Source organism: Mustela nivalis (genome assembly GCF_964662115.1).
Source record: "Mustela nivalis genome assembly, chromosome: 11".
Taxonomy (NCBI): Eukaryota; Metazoa; Chordata; class Mammalia; order Carnivora; family Mustelidae; genus Mustela; species Mustela nivalis.
This window is the reverse complement of record NC_139030.1, coordinates 17,471,204-17,490,389: the sequence shown is the minus strand read 5'-3', so window position 1 is coordinate 17,490,389 and position 19,186 is coordinate 17,471,204. Positions and strand designations below refer to the sequence as shown.

The 19,186-nt window shown below is 34.3% G+C and overlaps 1 protein-coding gene across 2 annotated transcripts in view; it reads right to left on the bottom strand.

Moving 5' to 3' along the window:
- Positions 1 to 290: 290 nt before the first annotated feature.
- The window catches only part of SLC35F5 (solute carrier family 35 member F5), a 37,107-nt gene continuing 18,211 nt past the window's right edge, over positions 291 to 19,186 (bottom strand). For both annotated transcript variants that reach the window (XM_082689266.1, XM_082689267.1), the window contains 7 exons: positions 18,726 to 18,790; positions 16,406 to 16,510; positions 12,997 to 13,156; positions 8,463 to 8,553; positions 3,935 to 4,089; positions 3,338 to 3,431; positions 291 to 1,111 (listed from right to left, as the gene is read on the bottom strand). In XM_082689266.1, coding sequence (XP_082545392.1) covers positions 3,356 to 3,431; positions 3,935 to 4,089; positions 8,463 to 8,553; positions 12,997 to 13,156; positions 16,406 to 16,510; positions 18,726 to 18,790 — 652 coding nt within the window. In that variant the 3' untranslated portion in view covers positions 291 to 1,111; positions 3,338 to 3,355. The remainder of the gene's footprint in view (positions 1,112 to 3,337; positions 3,432 to 3,934; positions 4,090 to 8,462; positions 8,554 to 12,996; positions 13,157 to 16,405; positions 16,511 to 18,725; positions 18,791 to 19,186) is intronic.

The window sequence follows — 19,186 nt, the reverse complement described above, 5'->3', positions numbered from 1 at the left end:
AGACATGTTCATCCACTGATGTTCCACAGTGAACAGGGGCAGTAGCACAAGAAGTACACCATAAAACCTAAGTTTAATAAGAGTTGTAATTAAGAGTACTTTATATTGAAGCTTGGTAGAGGAAAAATTCAAATGAAATTTTTAAAGTAGAACCTTTTTTTGCCTTCTTTGGTATTTTAGTCATTAATTATTTATTTAGGAAAAGTAGAGGCATCCAGGTCTGGAGTAATTGGGCACATTTATATATGAAAAATAATCATAAACCAATTAATAGATCTGTCATACACAAATACATATATATAAACATTTTATTTTAATAATACTCTTTATCACTTCAATTTAAATCATTCCATTATGAAAATGTCTTAATTGAAGACAGAATATTTCTTCAAAACTCTAAATTAAGCAGAGCTTTAACCATTAAATTTACAGCAATAGAGCCTTTAGAAATACTTAACTCTTCATTTTACAATAATATTTCCCCTTTAAAAATCTGTCATAGTTTGTCACAGATTTAAAATACAAGGCACCTAATGCTAGGAAAGGATAATACAGTTTATGTAGTGTGATCTTTAAAGTCCCACTAAGTTAACATGGACACACTTGCATAAAATTAAGCATTTTTTCTGTGTTGTTAATTTGCAATATTCTACTAAACTCAAAAATATAATCCGTACCTATTATAGGCAGCTTACTTCATCACTTTATCTGTTAAGAAATACTGATCTATATACTTAAATGATTTCTTGAAAACATTTTCATAATATAGGCCAGCATTTAACAAATAATATGTGAAAATAAAGTGTCCAGAACATTAGAATTCTATTCCTTGATTAGTTCAAATTATTTCATCAGCTGAATTCCTTGAGATGTGTAAGGCAGGTTGGTCCTTTAGAGGGACTGTGGATTGGAACTTCCTATAACTGTAGTGATATGTACAGAGCTACATAGCAAAGTACTTCATTATGAAATGAAGAAAACAGATATGAGGAAAATATATTTTAGAGTTCCAAACAACTGAAACTGTTATTTTTCAGACTAGGCACTGAAACATTTTCTACAAAAACTTGCCAGAGATTGTCTCTTTGCTGCATAATGTTCCATTATCAAGCTAAAAATAAAAACAAACATAAAATCGTCATTAGTTTATAACCGTCACAGCTTTAATTTTCTAGTTACAGCAAAAAGCAAATTATCTTAACATTGAAATATATATCAAACAGTTTATGTACTTAATAACTGGATACTGGAACTGGAGGTGAGTACTAAGAACTCACAGAAGGAAGTTCCATACTACTGTTGAAGGCTGACAGCCAACACTGCTTAGTAAGACAGCATAGTAACAGTTTTGTTCATGGCATACCCCATCATTACCCCATGGAGACAAGACTCCTGCCACACCTGTCCTTTAAACACTACTGCAGTCCATCTTCACAATCTCCCCTTTATCCAACTCTCACTTCCAAAAATACTGAATCCTTGCCTGGGTGGGGTGGGCATGAGTGTGAACGTGGGAATAATGAACAGCATACTAGGGAGAGCGTGCATAAATTATAGTACTAAAACGCTTTAAAGAATGACTGTATGGATTTTTTTTTTTAGCTTGAAGATGGCAAGTAAACATATTTAGTTCCACTCTGTCCCCAAAAGCTCAGGAGACGAACAATAAAGGGATTTTTTTTTTTTTTAAGGAATAAATCACATGAACAAAGAGCAGAGCAGAGACAAGAAAACAACAGCCAGCCAGATCTCTCTAAAAAGAGGGTTGAAGGAACACCAAAGAACAAGAAAATTAGCATGGTTTTTAGAAAAAGCTACACATTCAGTTACCCTGCCTAACTTTTCACAGCTTGTCAAGTGCCTCTTCTCCAACCCAGGAGAAGATGTGAGGTTTATTTTCTATAAGGAGTAAATAGAGAGAGGGTCTCTGGACTGGGGAAATGCCAGGCACAATCCAACATGACTCAGTTACCCGAATAACACTTATATAATCATAACATTGTAAACACTGCTTATAGATCTATCCAGAATTATACAATAACTACACTGAGATCAGGAGGTGAGAAGGCAGGTAAATTGGGTGGAGACAAAGGAGGGGGAAACTTGAAAGTAATCTATCCTCATCTACCAAAGTGGGAAAATAGACTGATGATGCCTAAAATGGAGAAATCAAGAAATAAAAGTATAAGCAGGATACTTAGAGAGACTGTGTGTGGCATGGGTGGGAAAGCAGGAAACAGGGATCAAAACAAGAGACTACGAGTTTAAAGTGATTCCTCAGAGTAGGACAAGAGCGAAAGCAGAACAGGCAGTGCAGAGTGGGTGGCAGCTGCTTTGTACAAGAAATCTTGTAGAATTCTAACTCTGTGAACTATGTGCATGTATAACCATCATAACAATAAAAGCTAGAATAAAAAACTGGTTGACCAAAGAAACCCAGAACCAAGACAATTAGCCCTAGGTCAGAGGTAAATTTACCATGCAGACAATAACAATTAAGCTTCAAAGTCCAATTTGAGTGCAGGGAGTTGACAGTAGCTGTTCAGTGTTCTAGGTGAGCCAGGGAAGCTCAGTGCAATCAGGAAACATTTCAATATAAAAGGGACCTGAAGCTCTCAAATTTCAATAATTTACTGTGATCTCTCACTCTAAATGAATATATAATCACTTTTATACATGCCAAAAATGTATGTTGGATGTATTTCAGGCATTCATTCAGTGAAAGATAAAAATACATAAAAATACATAAAATATCATGTACTCATTTTTCATGTCATAAATATAAGGAAAGATAGTATTTCTTAAAATTTTTTAGGAATGGAGAAATGTTCTTGAAACAGTAAGTGAAAAATCCTAGTCAATCAGGATATACACTATGCTAGTTAGGGAAAACACACACACATGTATAGAGAAAAGACTGGATATACACCAAAATAATACCCTTTTTTTTTTACTTTTATACTACAGGAAAAATATCTTTCTAAAGTGTACTGTTACATAAAAAGATATTCTTAGTATGAATAAAAGTAATAGTTAAACGTTGGATCACTTCATTTGCATAGTTTCAACTTACCAAGTATTTAATATTTGCAATAATCTAATGAGAGAGGGACTACTGTAACCCCATTCCACAAATAAGAAAACTGAGGCACAGACAGGTTAATAACCTTGCATAAGATCACACAGCTAAGTACATGGAGAAGCTAGAATTGGAACCCGGGCAGTGTGACTCTAGAGCTCGTCTTTTACCTTCTAGACTATGCTTCCCTGAAAAAGCTAATTACGGAAAACCAATTCTGTATTTGAGCATTACAGGAATAAAGAAGCTTATACAAACCTGGACTACAGACAACAGCTAGCTAGCTCCATCCTCCTGAGAAACACCATGCATAGGAATGAGACTCTCGCACTGTTCACTGTCTTCAGGAACCCTTAAAAAAAAATTATGGTAATAGTTAAGGAAAGCTTTAAAACTGAAAAGAGCTCTTAAAAATGATCTATTCCATTGTTTGATGCTGTGAGATCAGAACTAAAATTAGGGCAAGATTTCTCAACAACTTGCCACAAGTTCTGATTATAGTATGATGCAAAAATAAAAATCTTTTAAAAAAGAAAAAACTGAAAAAATCTGAGGCAGTGTTATCATGTTTTATTATAAACCTTATTCACACCAGTGAACATTTTTTCTACATTTAAATTCATTACACCAAAACAATAAGCACTTAGGTTTTACCTGTAAATCAAAACATTTTTTAAAAGTAGTTGTGAAGAAACTATCTTACCACCCAAAGTATCTCAACAACTTATTTTACCTGACATAATACATATATAAACAATAATCTTTCAATAATTCTTCATACTAGGCCAGCATATGATTTCCAGTTTATTTAGCAAGGAATATAATTTTTAAAACTTATATTAGAACCAAACCTACCTCTGAATTCGATGTTTTCTGCATATAAAGGCAAAAATTCTTCTGATTCCCACCATCACAGGATCCCAATTATTATAATGGCATAAGAGAGTCACAATAAAAAATGAGAAAAATACAGGGATAGCGCCTGCAAAAAATAACCAAGAAAACTGCACCTAAAAATAAAAACAAAAAAACCCCCAAAATTATCATTAAGATAATTTTCTCCTTTAATATAAGTTTTCCATTTATGAAAATTTGCAGGAATAATTTAAAACACCAAGAATACTAAGCACTGACAGTATGTTATTAAGTATGTTATTATCAAATATGAGGATTCAGAAATCAACGTATGATTCTTGCTTAAATTACCAACAAAATTATGTCCTGTTTGGGAAAGGGTCTAAAGGAAAGCCAGAAGGCACACTTTTATTTATTAAGTGTAATACATCCGGGAGCAGAATTACAAAACGTTAAACTTTGTCTTCTACATTATGATGCCCTTTTTCTTTTTTTTTTAACTGATTACTGCTGACTTCCAAGTAGATCCTCCCCTTCTGTGTCTAAAGTCACCTTCAAAAACTCACATTTTTAAAAACTATGTTACAGTATGCTGGGATATGTTGTGCTATGTGACAGTGTCTTAAAGATGGCACCAAAAACATAAACACTTAAGTGCAACTTTTGCAAACCTTTTATTAACAATTTGCAAAAAATTCTAATCCTGACTCTTAAAACTAGTTTGTTTCTGTAGAAACAAATGAAAAATTTCAAAAGGAAATCATGGCTAAGTAAAATAAAGATGACAAATAGGAATACTTTTACTAAAATGTGAGCCAGGAAAGACAAGCAGCAAGCAGAGCTGATGAAAAGCCCCTCAGATATCATCAAAGCTGAGCCCCCAGTACATCATCTTATCAGGGTTCTCAAGAAAATTAAAAATAATGAGATGTCATAAAGTGAAGAAACGCCATCTAGATACAACAAAGATCAAAAACAATTGTCAAAGAAGGCTGCACGGACTGAGACTTACTGCAACCCACTGGTGTGATCTCCTTCAAATAATGATGAAAATAGTAACTCCTGTCTTTAAAATAGATCAGAAAAACTGTGTTTGCCCTCTTTAAGTGTTAAAAAAAAAAAAAAAAAGTGAGGTTTAGGATCACAGGCAAGACTCCCTCTGGTGGATACTACTTCATTTCATAGGACCATTAGTCAGAGTAATGGGGTTTTATGAGAATATTTTTTATGAGGGACTCACAATGCGTAACACAAGAATAATCACTGACAACTTTTAACATGCATGTCCTGCTTGACTGATACACACATGGGCTTTCAGTCTAAGACCCGGAAAAGAGCATTCAGTAAGAGAAACTAAAAAGCCTTCATGCTGTTATCAAATTACTGTTATAACATATTCCAGGAATATTTGCAAGAATATACATAATCAAGAAAAACCATGATACACTTACATGACCCCAGACCAGAAAAAGTATGAAAACTGAAGACTAATGAGTTAAAAATGTAGACAGAATTGATAAGAGTGGCTTCATAAATATTCAGCCTATTTTATAACTGAGTAAAAGCAAACTTTGTAAGGTAGGTAAAACCCTAGTTGACTTTTAAAGACCAAGTTCCCTTGTAACAACGCAAGTTATTTATGTCACCACATAATAAAAAACTTATAATTTGATTCCCAACAAGCTATGAAGACAATTTTTCAAATGAAGACATTTATTATAACAAAATATTGTCTACATTACAAAAAATATCTAAAAACCTGAATATATGTGAATACAAATCTGAATACAATCAGAGATGCTTCCTATTACACAAAATACCAATTATATTAAATAGGTAATGATTTATTTTAGGCATGATAAAAGATATTGATAACTGCTAATTTCAGAAACTATATATAAATACAGTTGGCTATGAAAATCAAAAACCCCGTGAAAGTAGATTTTCCTGTTTTTTATTTATTTATTTTTTTTCCTCCTGGTTTATATAAGAGAGAGACAGAGAGCATGAGCAGGGGAGGAGCAGAGGGAGAGGTAGCCAAGCAGGGTCCCTGAGACCAGGCTGAATCTCAGGACCTGGATCATGACCTGAACCTAAGGAAGCTAAAATGTAAACGGACTGAGCCATCCAGTAGCCCCTCCTGTTTCTACAGCTCTGGGGCACACCCTGCCACTTTTTCTAGAAGGTATCCTCTTACCCTCAATTCCCACGCACCAAAAGGCCCACCCCCTACTCATTTAACTGGCTAATTCTAGATGTGAAGACAATCAAGAAAGGACTGGTTATGTTTTTCTAATTATGCAAACAATTATTTGTTTATTTATTTTCATTTTCCCTTTTCTTCTGCTTTGTCCTATCTTGAAGTATTTGATTAAACAAATTACATAATCATTTAATAAAATTAGATCCCCTGTGACAGTTCTTTTTTAATCCTAAAATTAACCTTCAATTTTTATTTTTCAAATCTGCAAAAGCTGATGTTTTCAAAATATAGTACAGAAAAATTCATTTACATAGTAGTCTACCAAAATCCTCTAATAACAATACTTCCCCAGTTTCACTAGAGCAAGTTTGGTTGATATTCAAGATCCTGAGATGTGGAAGGATCTCGCTATTATTCAAATCTGTAAAGAACCTAATGATGTGTAACTTTAGTGTTATGTATATTTTATAATATTCACATTCTTTTAAAATGCATGGTACATAAGATAATTCTCAACTAAGGAGAAGCTGTTTTTAACCATGACAAATAAATAAGAATTCACTGAGTCATGAAACAAAGTAAATATCAGCACAGAATTGTTTAGAATATATATCACTTGGAGTATTTTGCATTTATCCTATGAACTGCACAAAGATCTAAAGAAAAATCACTTTAAAAATCTGATTCTAACTTCAATATATTATAAGCCTTTGGGCTTTTAAGTATTTCCTCTTCAAATTTTATTAAACCAAAGCGCACGTGCACACACACACACACACACACACACACACCATTTTGTTACTGAATACTTGGGAGTTCAGGGGAGCCTGGGCGGGTCAGTCAGTTAAGCATCTGACTCTTGATTTTGGCTCAGATCATGATATCAGGGGTGTGTTACTGAGCCCTGTGTTGAGATCAAGCCCTCTGTTAGGCCCCAGTTGGGCATGGAACCTACTTAAGATTCTCTCTCTCTCTGCCTCTCCCTGCTCATACTCTTTCTCTCTTAAAAAAACAAAACAATGGGCGCCTGGGTGGCTCAGTGGGTTAAAGCTTCTGCCTTTGGCTCAGGTCATGATCCCAGGGTCCTGGGATTGAGCCCTGCATCGGGCTCCCTGCTCGGTGAGGAGCCTGCTTCCCCCTCTCTCTCTCTGCCCGCCTCTCTGCCTATTTGTGATCTCTGTCAAATAAATAAATAAAATCTTTAAAAAAAAACAAAAACAAAAAATCAGGGGCACTTGGGTGGCTCAGTGGGTTAAAGCCTCTCCCTTCGGCTCTGGTCATGATCTCAGCATCCTGGGATCGAGCCCCACATCGGGCTCTCTGCTCACTGGGTAGCCTGCTTCCCCCTCTCTGCCTGCCTCTCTGCCTACTTGTGATCTCTCTGTCAAATAAATAAGATCTTTAAAAAACAACAACAACAACAAAACAAAAAACAAAAAAACAAAGTTTGTAAACTTTGAACTGAGTGATAAATGACTACACTACATCTTTTAGTACTATATATATACTATGCCTCTTTTCTCCTTGTTACTCCTAGAAGCAGTAAAGAAATTCCTTGCTTCATGCTGTGGGGAGAGATTTTCTTTTCTGTGATGTTACCATTGCCAATGTTTGCCATAAAAATCCCTGCATCCATACCAGGACATCACAGAAGAGGGACAGAGCACCTGCCCTCCTGAGTCCTGACAGAAATGAGCATTTGCTGAGAAACATAATTCTATGTTGCTCATATCTATAATGTTACTGCAGTATTAAGGAATCTTTGGAATTTATCTTAGAAATCAAAACACTACTACTTATATAATAAAATATATCCCATCCCCTATTCTATACCACTGACTTACCAACAAAATGTGGAATAACCAGCTCCCAAACTGGACCAGAACTATATTTAAGATATTGTCCTTAACTTAGAAATTAAGAAAAAATAAAAGTTAAAAATGTATGAGATTATCCATTTCTTTGGTACTTTTTATATCTCTATATAGTAAAGCACCTTAGAGAGGCAGAGCAGGCACCAACTATTAATCATGGTTGTATGGCTTATAATTTAATCATATGTCCTAACTTTCACTACTCCATTTAAAAAATCCATCTAAAATGGGGGTACCTGGGTGACTCAGTTGGTTAAGTGTCAGATTTTTTATTTCAGCTCAGGTCACGATGTCAGTGTCATGAGCTCGAGTCCCAAAGGGGCTCCCTGCTCTCAGCAGGGAGTCTGCTTGAGATTCTCTCTCCTCTGCCTCTCTTCCCCACTCATGCTCTCTTGTGCACGTTCTCTCAAAAAAAATTCATCTAAAATATTTAATGAACAGTTTGCCTTACCTTTTGCATACACATGTCAGCTATTATAGACAGAGGTATTGTAAGGCTTAGTGCAAGTGTGCCTATCAATGATGAGGTAAGAAAGCAGCCCCTAAAAAGGAAAAAAAGAAAATAAACATTTCCATATGAAAAAAGTAAAACCACCAAAGAAAATATAGGCATGAAATATCAGGAATAAAGACAAAAGCTTAGGGCAGATTGAGAAGCCATAAAGCAACTAGGATGATTTTTTAAAGTTTACCTTCAAATATTAAAAAATCCAAATATATAAGAATAAAATTTTCAAGTATTTCATACTATTTTCAAAATTTGCTTACACATACTATTCAACATTGGATGTACAGCTTCTATTTCACTAACATTTTTTATACAACTGTCAAAAGAACTCTTATTGTTTTGTAATACCTAGCTAACAAAGAAAATAGCTTAATTAAACTTCAGGATATTACTTCACAACACAGACTTTTAAGAAAGAAGATAGCCCAACTTATGAATCTGTCAGCAAAGCAAAAATATCTCACTCTCATGAAAATTAAAATAGTCTTCAGATTTGTGTTGCTCTTTTGGTTTAGGTTAGCAATGAAAAGAGCTGACAATTTTTAAAGTATACTTCCTTCCTGTTTTCCTTTTTTGTGGTAATTGTTCTAACCAAAATATAAGTTCTTCATTTTCTTTTCACCTTGAATTTTCAATGTTGGTATCAAATTTTGAATTACCACTCTGGCAAGTTTTATTTAGTTGAAGGGAAAAAATGAAAGGAAGCATTATACCAAATAGGTAAGCCATTTATACAGACTAATAATGTGGATGTATAAAAAGAAAATAGGGGTGTCTGGCTGAGAGCATTCCTGCTCTCAGGGTCATGAGTTTGAGCCCCACATTGCAGGCAGAGGTTACTTACGGAAAGAAAGATAGATAGATTAATTAATTATAAGCCAAGATAAAACCATAATGTATATAATTAAGAGACTCACAGAAATTCTAAACTACTAAATTCTAGCTCAGTATATGACAAAATTAATACTGCCCTGCAAAAAAAGAGCCTATCTCTTGATAAAGTGTCACTCAACATTTCAACAGAGGCTATACCATCAGTTCTTATCACTGCAGTAAAGAGAACTCAAGCACTAGTAGTTCCTACCACACATGAGCTGCTCTGTGAAAAGACAGTTCAAGAGGTCAAAAAAATTTTTAATGTGGCATATGTTTTTAGAGATTTATAACACCAAGTACAATCATGAAGAATCTGAAACAAAGTATTAACAAGAAAACTGTTTGACTTACACCAGCTTTTCCCAATTTAGCTGATGGTTGAATCCTTTTGTCATCTATTATCATTTCAGGGACTTACTTTAGGAAATGCTGAGACAAAGAACTAGGTACTATCATTCAACATCTATACAAATGGTACAGGATTTGGGCTTAACAATGCACCTCAGTTTGTTTGTTTTAAATAAAAAAATCAGTGACAATTCTGTATCTTTAAATTTACAAAAAAAAAAAGCTCACAACCACACTTTGAAATCTGTAGTTTACTACTCAGCACTTGGATTATGTAAGATGAAGTTTACTGTTCTTTTTATAGTTAAACATACAATAATAACCCTGATCCCCCCCCCCCCGCCAAAAAAAGGGAATCATCCTACATGCAGATTATGAGTTGATTTAAATGTATAGTTTCTTATGATTTAAAAAGATGTAAGGGGCACCTGGGTGGCTCAGTGGGTTACAGCCTCTGCCTTCAGCTCAGGTCATGATCCCAGGGTTCTGGGATCAAGCCCCACATCGGGCTCTCTGCTCAGCGGGGAGCCTGCTTCCCCCTCTCTCTCTCTGCCTGCCTCTCTGCCTACCTGTGATCTCTGTCTGTCAAATAAATAAATAAAATCTTTAAGAAAAAAAAAAGATGTAAAATATATAGAGATAAGCTTCTTAAACTTGCTCGGTTGCCAAGAACACCCAGAATTTAAGGGATGTGTTTGTTTCATTACTGATTGGTTTGCTGCTACTGAGCCGTTACCATTAGTACTCTTAATCACTCGAGTGTCAAAGTATATATGAAAAATAAACTTTCTTGAGATCCTGAAAAATCCATTCTAGGTAAGGATAAACATAGCTTTTATCATAATATAAGACTATGAATGTCCAATTTATCATTCAACAATACATACTCATATACACATTTGGGAAAATAAATAGTGTTCCCTCCATGGGGATTGATAATGCAATTCTCTATCAAAATCTAAAATCCGTATGACTGACTTAGTCTTTTCCAATTACAGGCATTTAACCTGCAGCTTACTTAAGTATACATGCAAAGATAAACAGGAGGATATTCAATGCTACTTTATTTACAAAGCAAAGCACTGGGAACTTAAAATGTCTACCAATAAGGAAAAGGTAAAACACATTATATTCTACCTGGTATGTAACATAATGGATTGGAACATAATATACTAGAACACTACGTAGGCTTTAAAAAATGAATTGAACCTAACTGCTGATATAAGGAACAGGTAAAACACATTATATTCTACCTGGTATGTAACATAATGGATTGGAACATAATATACTAGAACACTACATAGGTTTTAAAAAATGAATTGAACCTAACTGCTGATATGTAAAGATTTACAAAACAATCAGGGAAAAAAAGCAAGTACAAAACAATATCCATAGCAAGTCCTCATTTGTGTGTTAAAAGTAAGACAGATTGGGGGTGGATCAGGAGACTGATACACACTTCTACATGGGTAAAAAATTTTGTAGAAGGTTTAGAAGTTAATAGTGGTTGCCTCTGGGAAAAAGGAATGGAGATTTAAAGTGAAAGAGAGAAAACATTTCCTTTTCATTGTATATCCTTTTGTAAACTTTTGTACGTATTATTCTTTTCATTCTAAAAAAGTTAAATTAAAAAAATTCTAAAACATGTTATTTATTTAAATGTAAAGTTTTCTAAAGGAGCAAAAAAAAGCTCACATAGAGAGACTACATGTCACAACTCCTACTTGATCATCCCCTAAAGCCTATATTAAATTCTGCTAAACATAATAAAACTCTCTACTGTATGTTTAATTAAAACTGGAGCTCTCAATAAAGAATGAGCATTTTAATATTTGTAGCGACATAATCTGTTTATTATGAGTCTTAATGTAATAATGTAATAGGCATCATACTTAACCCTTCTCTAGTCTAACGTCCAAAGAAAAATTTAATAATTGCTTTCAAATCTATTACTTTGCCTTGAAATTATCTAATTTAAACTAAAATTCCTAGAAAACATGAACCTGTATTAAAATACAGTGAGTACATAATTAAACTGTAGTAAAAAATGGTGGAATATCAATAATCCCTCATGATTCAACAGAGTTCAATCAAAAAACTACCAATAAGTAGTTCTATCTGTTCAGAATCAAGAGTAGAGAGAGGCAAGAGAAACCAGAGAACAAAAGAAATACCAAAATTGATAGAAAAGAAGCAATAGGATGAGAGAGATACAATATATATTAATACAGAAAATAAAATATGTAAATCTCTTGGCTTAAAAAAACATAGCACATAAAATACACATAATGAAAGATGGAAGATTGAATGAATAAATGGATTCTGACATCAAAGTGTTTTAGATCAGTAAAGAAACTTAAGGACATAAATTAACTATAAAATAAAGTCTATCTTTAAGTGCTACGTGAAAGGGAGTAAGCGTGGAAGAATATCAAGAAAACCGAAATTTCGCTAATTGAGGAGAGGGAAAAGTACAGGTAGAGCATTAAGGAAGTCTTCATGGAAAAGGCTATTTTGTCTCAGTCTTTTGCAAGGGAAAACTAGTCAGTGGTCTTAATTGGCGTATCGTAAAATCCATTTAGGAGCTTAAGAGTACAATTTGTGGTGTTTTTTCGTTTCCTATTAGATAGTAACATGACTAACTTTAAAGCTCTGTATTTGAAAGATTTCTTAAATTCCATACATGATATTGTCTTCAAACTATTTTAGGGTCATTACCACACATCAATATATTTGATACAACATTTCAAAATATGTTAACATCTCAAATTAATCAGGGTTACATATCTAGCTCACTTATATGAAAAGTGCTAAGAATAAAACAAAAAAAGTCTATGAACAACCATTCCAAAGTCTCTTAAGTTCCCTAGATTCTCACTCAGAACTCATGTTATTCATATTCAGAATATAAACCTCCATTAGATAATGACACCTTTCATCTATATAACATTCTACTTTTAAAACACTTCTATAAATTTAGATCATTTATATGTATTCATTCATTCAAATATGTATTCAACAAATATTTATTGAGCTCCTTCTACGTATAAGGTATTACTCTATACAGTCAGTGTACAGAAGTTAAAAAACAAAGTTCCTGCTCTAGTGGAGTTAATTTATTAAAGTGTGAAGTGTGTAGGGGGAGAAGGTGCACAGAAGAAGCCATCAGAAGACAAAAGAAAACAAATGCTTAAACTATCCAAAAGTCCATGAGCTGGTATCTAATAAATCATAGGGTATAAATAGTACATACCACAACCACAGGAACTCTGAGAGAACTGTTCCAATAAGGCCGTTAATGATAATGCACATTAATACTACTTTATTGGGGAACTCAAAGTCCTCAAATCCAGTATAATGAAGTAAAAAGAAACCTGGCCATAAGAGCAGCAGATTAAACAGACCTACAAAACCTAAATATGTATAAAAGAGACAACAGTTAGTAACTGAGATTCATTTAAGTTTTTCAAACTTATAATGCTGTAATTAGAAAACATTAGATTTTGCACAAAGAGCTCCAACAGGTTTCCTTAACTGGAACTTCTCTTTCTTTCAGTCAGACATATGGGCATCAGTCAGACATATGGGCAGCTCAACATCGGAAAAAACTGTACTAGCAACTGTGGTCACTGAGTCTTCAAGATTCCGCTATTCACACTGCACAGAGCAACTACTACAGAATAAACCACTAATTCAAAAAGAAAGGTTGTTAACCTTAGCTACTAATAAGTTAGTGACTTCAAACTTAATGAAATAACTGGTATATCTGTGTGTATGGATATGCAGCCCAAATTAATTATGGGAAAGTAGACAGTCTGCTCTCTGATTTAACACATATTTATGTTTAAAGCACCTGTGGTATTGCTGGGAATAATGGAGAAGTTTCCAAACCAGATATATTCTTGGTCCTTGCCTTCCAGGGAGCTCATAAGCTAACTGGTGAGATAACATATATACACAAACAGCTCCTCAACTTATGAACTACATGCAGACTATCTGTAAAGGAAGGCTGTAACATTTAGTGCGAAAGTGTGTGCTCTGCAGTCGGACTGCCCTGAGTTCCAATCCCAGCTCCACCATTCACCAGTACTGTAAACCTTATACAAGATGCAAAACCTCTCTTAAGCCTCAGTTTTCCAACCCATAACCATAAAATCACATTTAATTTGGTTACTGGGAAAATTAGATGAAACACTTATACAATATAACACAGTACCTGGCATAAAAAGTTAGTAAAGGTAAACTATTACTATTAAAGAAATGTAAGTTTAATGTTACTACATGTGAATACAAAGACTATAAAGGAAAAATTTACAATTCTATAGTAATTTTTATTGCACTTCCTCTACAGTTGAACATCATAGATCCATTAGGTAACTATAGAGCTTACTTAAAAGAAACTTAAATCACAGTAAATATGTATTTTGTATTTGTTCCTAAATAATAAACTAGAATTTAGGATGCCTAGTTAAATCTAAACAGGACTGGAGCGTCCATTCTCTATCTGCTGCTAAGGACTTAGAACCACCCACCATCTCTGAAGAACTGTCTTGGAGAGCAAACAAGCTTGTCTTTCCCATGAAGTTCCCACCCTGATCAGCCCACCCCCTCTACAGCCCACAACTAACTCATGAAGGATGCACAAGGCCATGCTCATGGCTGAAATCCTAATGGCTCAAGCCCAGAAGGTCTCTGAGGAGTACCTTCTTCTTCACCCTCCTGAAGTGTTACCTGCTCCTTCACCCTCCCCTCTTCCTGTTGCCCCGACATGCCCCAAACTGGGCCAAACCTCAGTTATACATGAGCCCACATGGCTCTTTCTGATTCTCTATCCTGCTTTTCTTACTTCCTTGTCAGTTTTCCCTGCAGAGTGCCCCTCAATAAATCACCCACTAGAAATTCCTGTGATTAACATAATAAATAAATAAATGTAAATGAGGGGGGGGAGCAATCATATCCTGCTTCTAAGATACCCAATTTAAGATAACTAGCGATAAAAATAAAAACAAATCAAATGACACATACAAAAGGGACCAAGCTTACACAACATTAAAAAGCTATAATTAAAACACCAAAATTTGGCATTACCAAAAACCAAATCTAGTTTGGGGTCCCTGAGCTAAATTAAGTCCACAGAATCCCACATAAATTAACAACCTTTAGACCTAAAGACAAAGGTCCCAATTGCTTCCACCTATTCTCCAGATTCTTCAGAATCTGGCCTGCATATCCTCCTATTCTCCCTAAAGTGAGCCTCTAGTCCAATCACATAGATCTACACATTGTTCCCTGTTATGCTCTGCTCTATCCCCATGCCTAAAGAACCCTGCACAACCCAATCCTAATGTCTTTTCTGTCCTGCCTATTGTAAGGTCCAGGTCAAAATAATACTGTGTTACATTATATATGAAGAAGACCAATCAAGTTACATGACTGTGTGTACTGTAGTAACAATAAATTGAACAATTTTTCCTGAAGATTGTCAGTCTTAAAAAAAAAAACCTCAAAAAATATTAGCATTTTGTTCCATTCCAAGTGGAATTTTCTATGACTCTAAAATAAGGCATCACTAAAGTTACCTTCATACTTAAGGTATATTAATTGAATTCCATATTTAAACTTGAATGATCACTTGGTCTGGTAGCTTTCCAAATGTTTTGTTTCTGTTAATCATCAGGTGAAGATATTCAAACAGTTTTTAGCAGAAAAATATTTTCTACAAATTAAATTATAATGCAAAAGCCCCCAAAACAGAACTGTTTCAGCTGAAGCAGCAAAAGAGTCTAAGAACCAGAACCATGCATGCAACTCCACTTCCTCTCACCCTTCACAGGATCCTCTGCAAATCAGTTTGAAAGCTACTTATCCAGTCCAATTTCCTCATTTTGCAGATGAGTATGAAATAAATGAAATTAGAACAGCCATATTCCTGGTCTCCTGATTCCCTATTAGCTGTACTTCGAACTTTCATCACCAGGCTTTTTTATCTAGTGATACTCAGGTATCTTTAGGAAGACATCTACAGATATCTATCAGAGAGCACAAGTTTTTTACTGAGCTAATACAAGGCAAGGGAAGAGCTTATAAATCATATTAGGTATTTTATTTACCGAAATTAAGAACTGATGCTAGAAACTACAATTGGGTAATTTGAAAATCTTTATCATAAAAGAATCTGTATCTTAAAGTGCAGTGGGAAGCCTTTAAATGGCCCTTGACTTTAAATGAACAGTACATAGACTAGAATGGTATTATATATATAATTGGGAGCAGTTTCTCCAATCTAAAGCTTCTAAGAATTCAAAAATAGCAAAAGGTGTAATACAGCAAGTATATTCTTACATGCCTAAAACAGTGTAATTCTATCATAGCAATGAAGAAAATATCTGATTCAAAGGCTAAAGACATGAAAGCAAAAAAGGCATTAGGAGGAATTTCTTTCTTTACCTCACACTGAGGAAACGAGCATTCCATCACAGGTGCAAAATAATGCAGGGCAAGGTATGAGAGTAACACTGAGACTGGACTTCATAATCTTTAAAATCTGATGGTTTTAAAGAATTATATGGAGAAGAAGAGAAAGGCTTCTTTATTCCCTCCAAAAACAAAACCCTAAGTTAATCATTCAAAGAAAGTAGCCTCACAGGTAGACATATTCTTACCAAAGAACATTGGAATATCCAACTTGTCTTCTCTGTCTACTTTTCTCTTAATCATAACAATATAGACAGCATAGAGCATAGCTCCAACAAGAGACCAAATGGAACCTGTAAAAATCAACATAATGAATTAATGCATTTGTTCATTAACTCATTCAACACACACTTATTTAAAACCTATGTGTCAGATGTGATTTCAAGAAGTACACAAATATGAAAAAATAAAAGTAATCCCACCTCCCTCATGCCCTTCAAGAGTAGAGGAAGAAGTTTAAAGAGTGAACAAATGCATGCAAAAACATCCAATGATCTAGCCAAACATGCATGATATAATATTAAAACTCATATAAGCAACACTTTGTTTCTAAATTCTGAAACGCAACTTCATATTTTCCCCTACATAAACAATTTCACCTGACACTGTCTGGCATAACAATGTTTCCTTCCATCTCTAAGCCACTGCTTATACAGTCCTCCCCACTGTGACCTATCATCTTTATTACATATTCCACTACCATCTTCAAAGCCCAGTTAAAATTCCCACTTCTGCCACAAAGCATCTCCTTCTCCTCCATGAACTTCCATCCTCCTTGTCTTCTATTTTAGACCACTTAATACTTACATGGTTAGTATAGGATTATTTATTCTCTAGTGGTTTCATTTTATAAATCTAATGATTAAAATCAAGAACTCCTTGAAAACTGCAAACACATTACTTATACTTTCTATTGTTCTAAAATATCTAACATAATAGAAGGTAGTATAGGCATAATAAATATTGGTTCTCTTAATAATTAACTCATTCTCAAAAACATTTTGGTAAGTCCTTAAAAATAGCTAAATTAATGTGCCGTATGGCAAAAGTGACCACATTTAATACTTTAATTATCCAAAAGTCCAATGTTTTATTAAATCTATTTTTAAAAATTATTCTAAAGCATTTTTAAAAAGCAAAAAGAAAGCCTATCAATAAAAATCTCACACATATACAACAAATACGTGTATTGTTTTACATATACAAAGTAGCTCTGGCCGAGAAAGAAGTGATACAGTTCAAGGCATGGCTCACTGGGCAGTGACCAGGGATGATTTAGAAAGCACCGTTCCATTCAATGAACTTCAAATGTCTAAACAAAGTATCCAGAGGGAAACCATTAAGATGGGTTCTGATTATCTTTGCTTTTGCTTAACCTAAACAATGGATCAAAACTGAGTGTTCACCTTAGAAGTAAATGTTTTAGACAAGAAACATGAGTGAATCACAAAATTAGTGAGTGTAAGTGTAACAGAAACAGAGTATTTGCATAGTCTCAATGTATCTCCCCACAAGATGCTTATTACTTACAAAGAAAAAAATGTGTAACTTTACACTGGAGCAACCTAGCATACACTACCTTAAAATTAACTAGTCACTAGTACCGGGACAACACCATGTGCCTTCTGATATGGTATGTGGATCAGGACAATTCTAATATTACTTCCATGGCATTCTTACCAAAAATACACAACATAAATTTAACCATAAAGACGTATCACACAAACCAAAGTGAGGAACATTCCACAAAACAACTAGACAGTATCCTTCAAAAGTGTTAAGGTTATAAAGGACCACCACCACCACCACCAAAAAAGACTGAGGGGCAGTTCCAGACTAAAGGAAACTAAGGAGACATGAAAACTAAATGCAACAAGTGATACTGTACCAGACATTAGTGAGAAAAATGCTGAGAGTTAAAAAGGATATACATACAGACCAGGTAATTTAATTATAATCAATTTTGGAGTGCTTGGATAGCTCAGTTGGTTAAACAGCAGAGTATTTGCATAGTATTTGCATAGGGATAATAATATCAGTTTGGGTTCAGGTCAGGATCTTACGGTTGTGAAACTGAGCCCACATCAGACTCAGCATTGGGCATGGAGCCTCAGATTCCCTTCCTTCCTCTCCCTCTGTCCCTCCCCAGGCCCCGTCTCTCTATAATCTTTAAAAAAAAAAAAAAAATTATATATATATATATATATACACACACACACATACATATATATATATATATGATAGTCAATGTTAATTCCTGACTTTTATAACTATACTTCAGTTATGTACATAGTTAGCAGAGAATGTGAGTGAAGGCTATATGAAAATTCTGTAAACTATTTTTGAAATTTTTTACATTATTTCCAAAGGAAAAGTTAAAAAAAGACCATGTTAGCGCCTGACCTCTGTATGTGTGTGTCTGCACACACATGCACATAAAGACATAATGACATGCACAAAACTTTCTTGTATACTCTTAACAAAAAGAATGCAGAGTCACATATTTACCTATTGTATCTCTTCCAGCAGATTTTTCAGACCCCGACAAGTTTACCAGGACAACACCTCCAATGCTATGGGAATAATAGGATTACTGATGAGCAAAACAATAAACTCCTTAAAAAGGGATAATAATAAAGATAAAAACTATTTACAAGTGATCTAGACTACTCTCAAAACTGGGCAAAACTACAACTGCCAAAGAATTTAGTGATTTAATTAATATTCGAACAATATGAACAGGATAGAATAAGTGCTATACTTGTATTCATTTAATTCTCACAAAATGTAGAAATTACTTTATAATAAAGGTATTATTGCTACTACCATTACCATTTTACACTTCAGAAAACAAATGCACAAATATACAAAGTAACCTGACCAAAATCACATAGCTGGGACTGAAACTCAGCCAGTCTGCTTCTAGGTAAGTACTTTGACTTCCTATGCTACCTGCTCTTTTCAGTTAA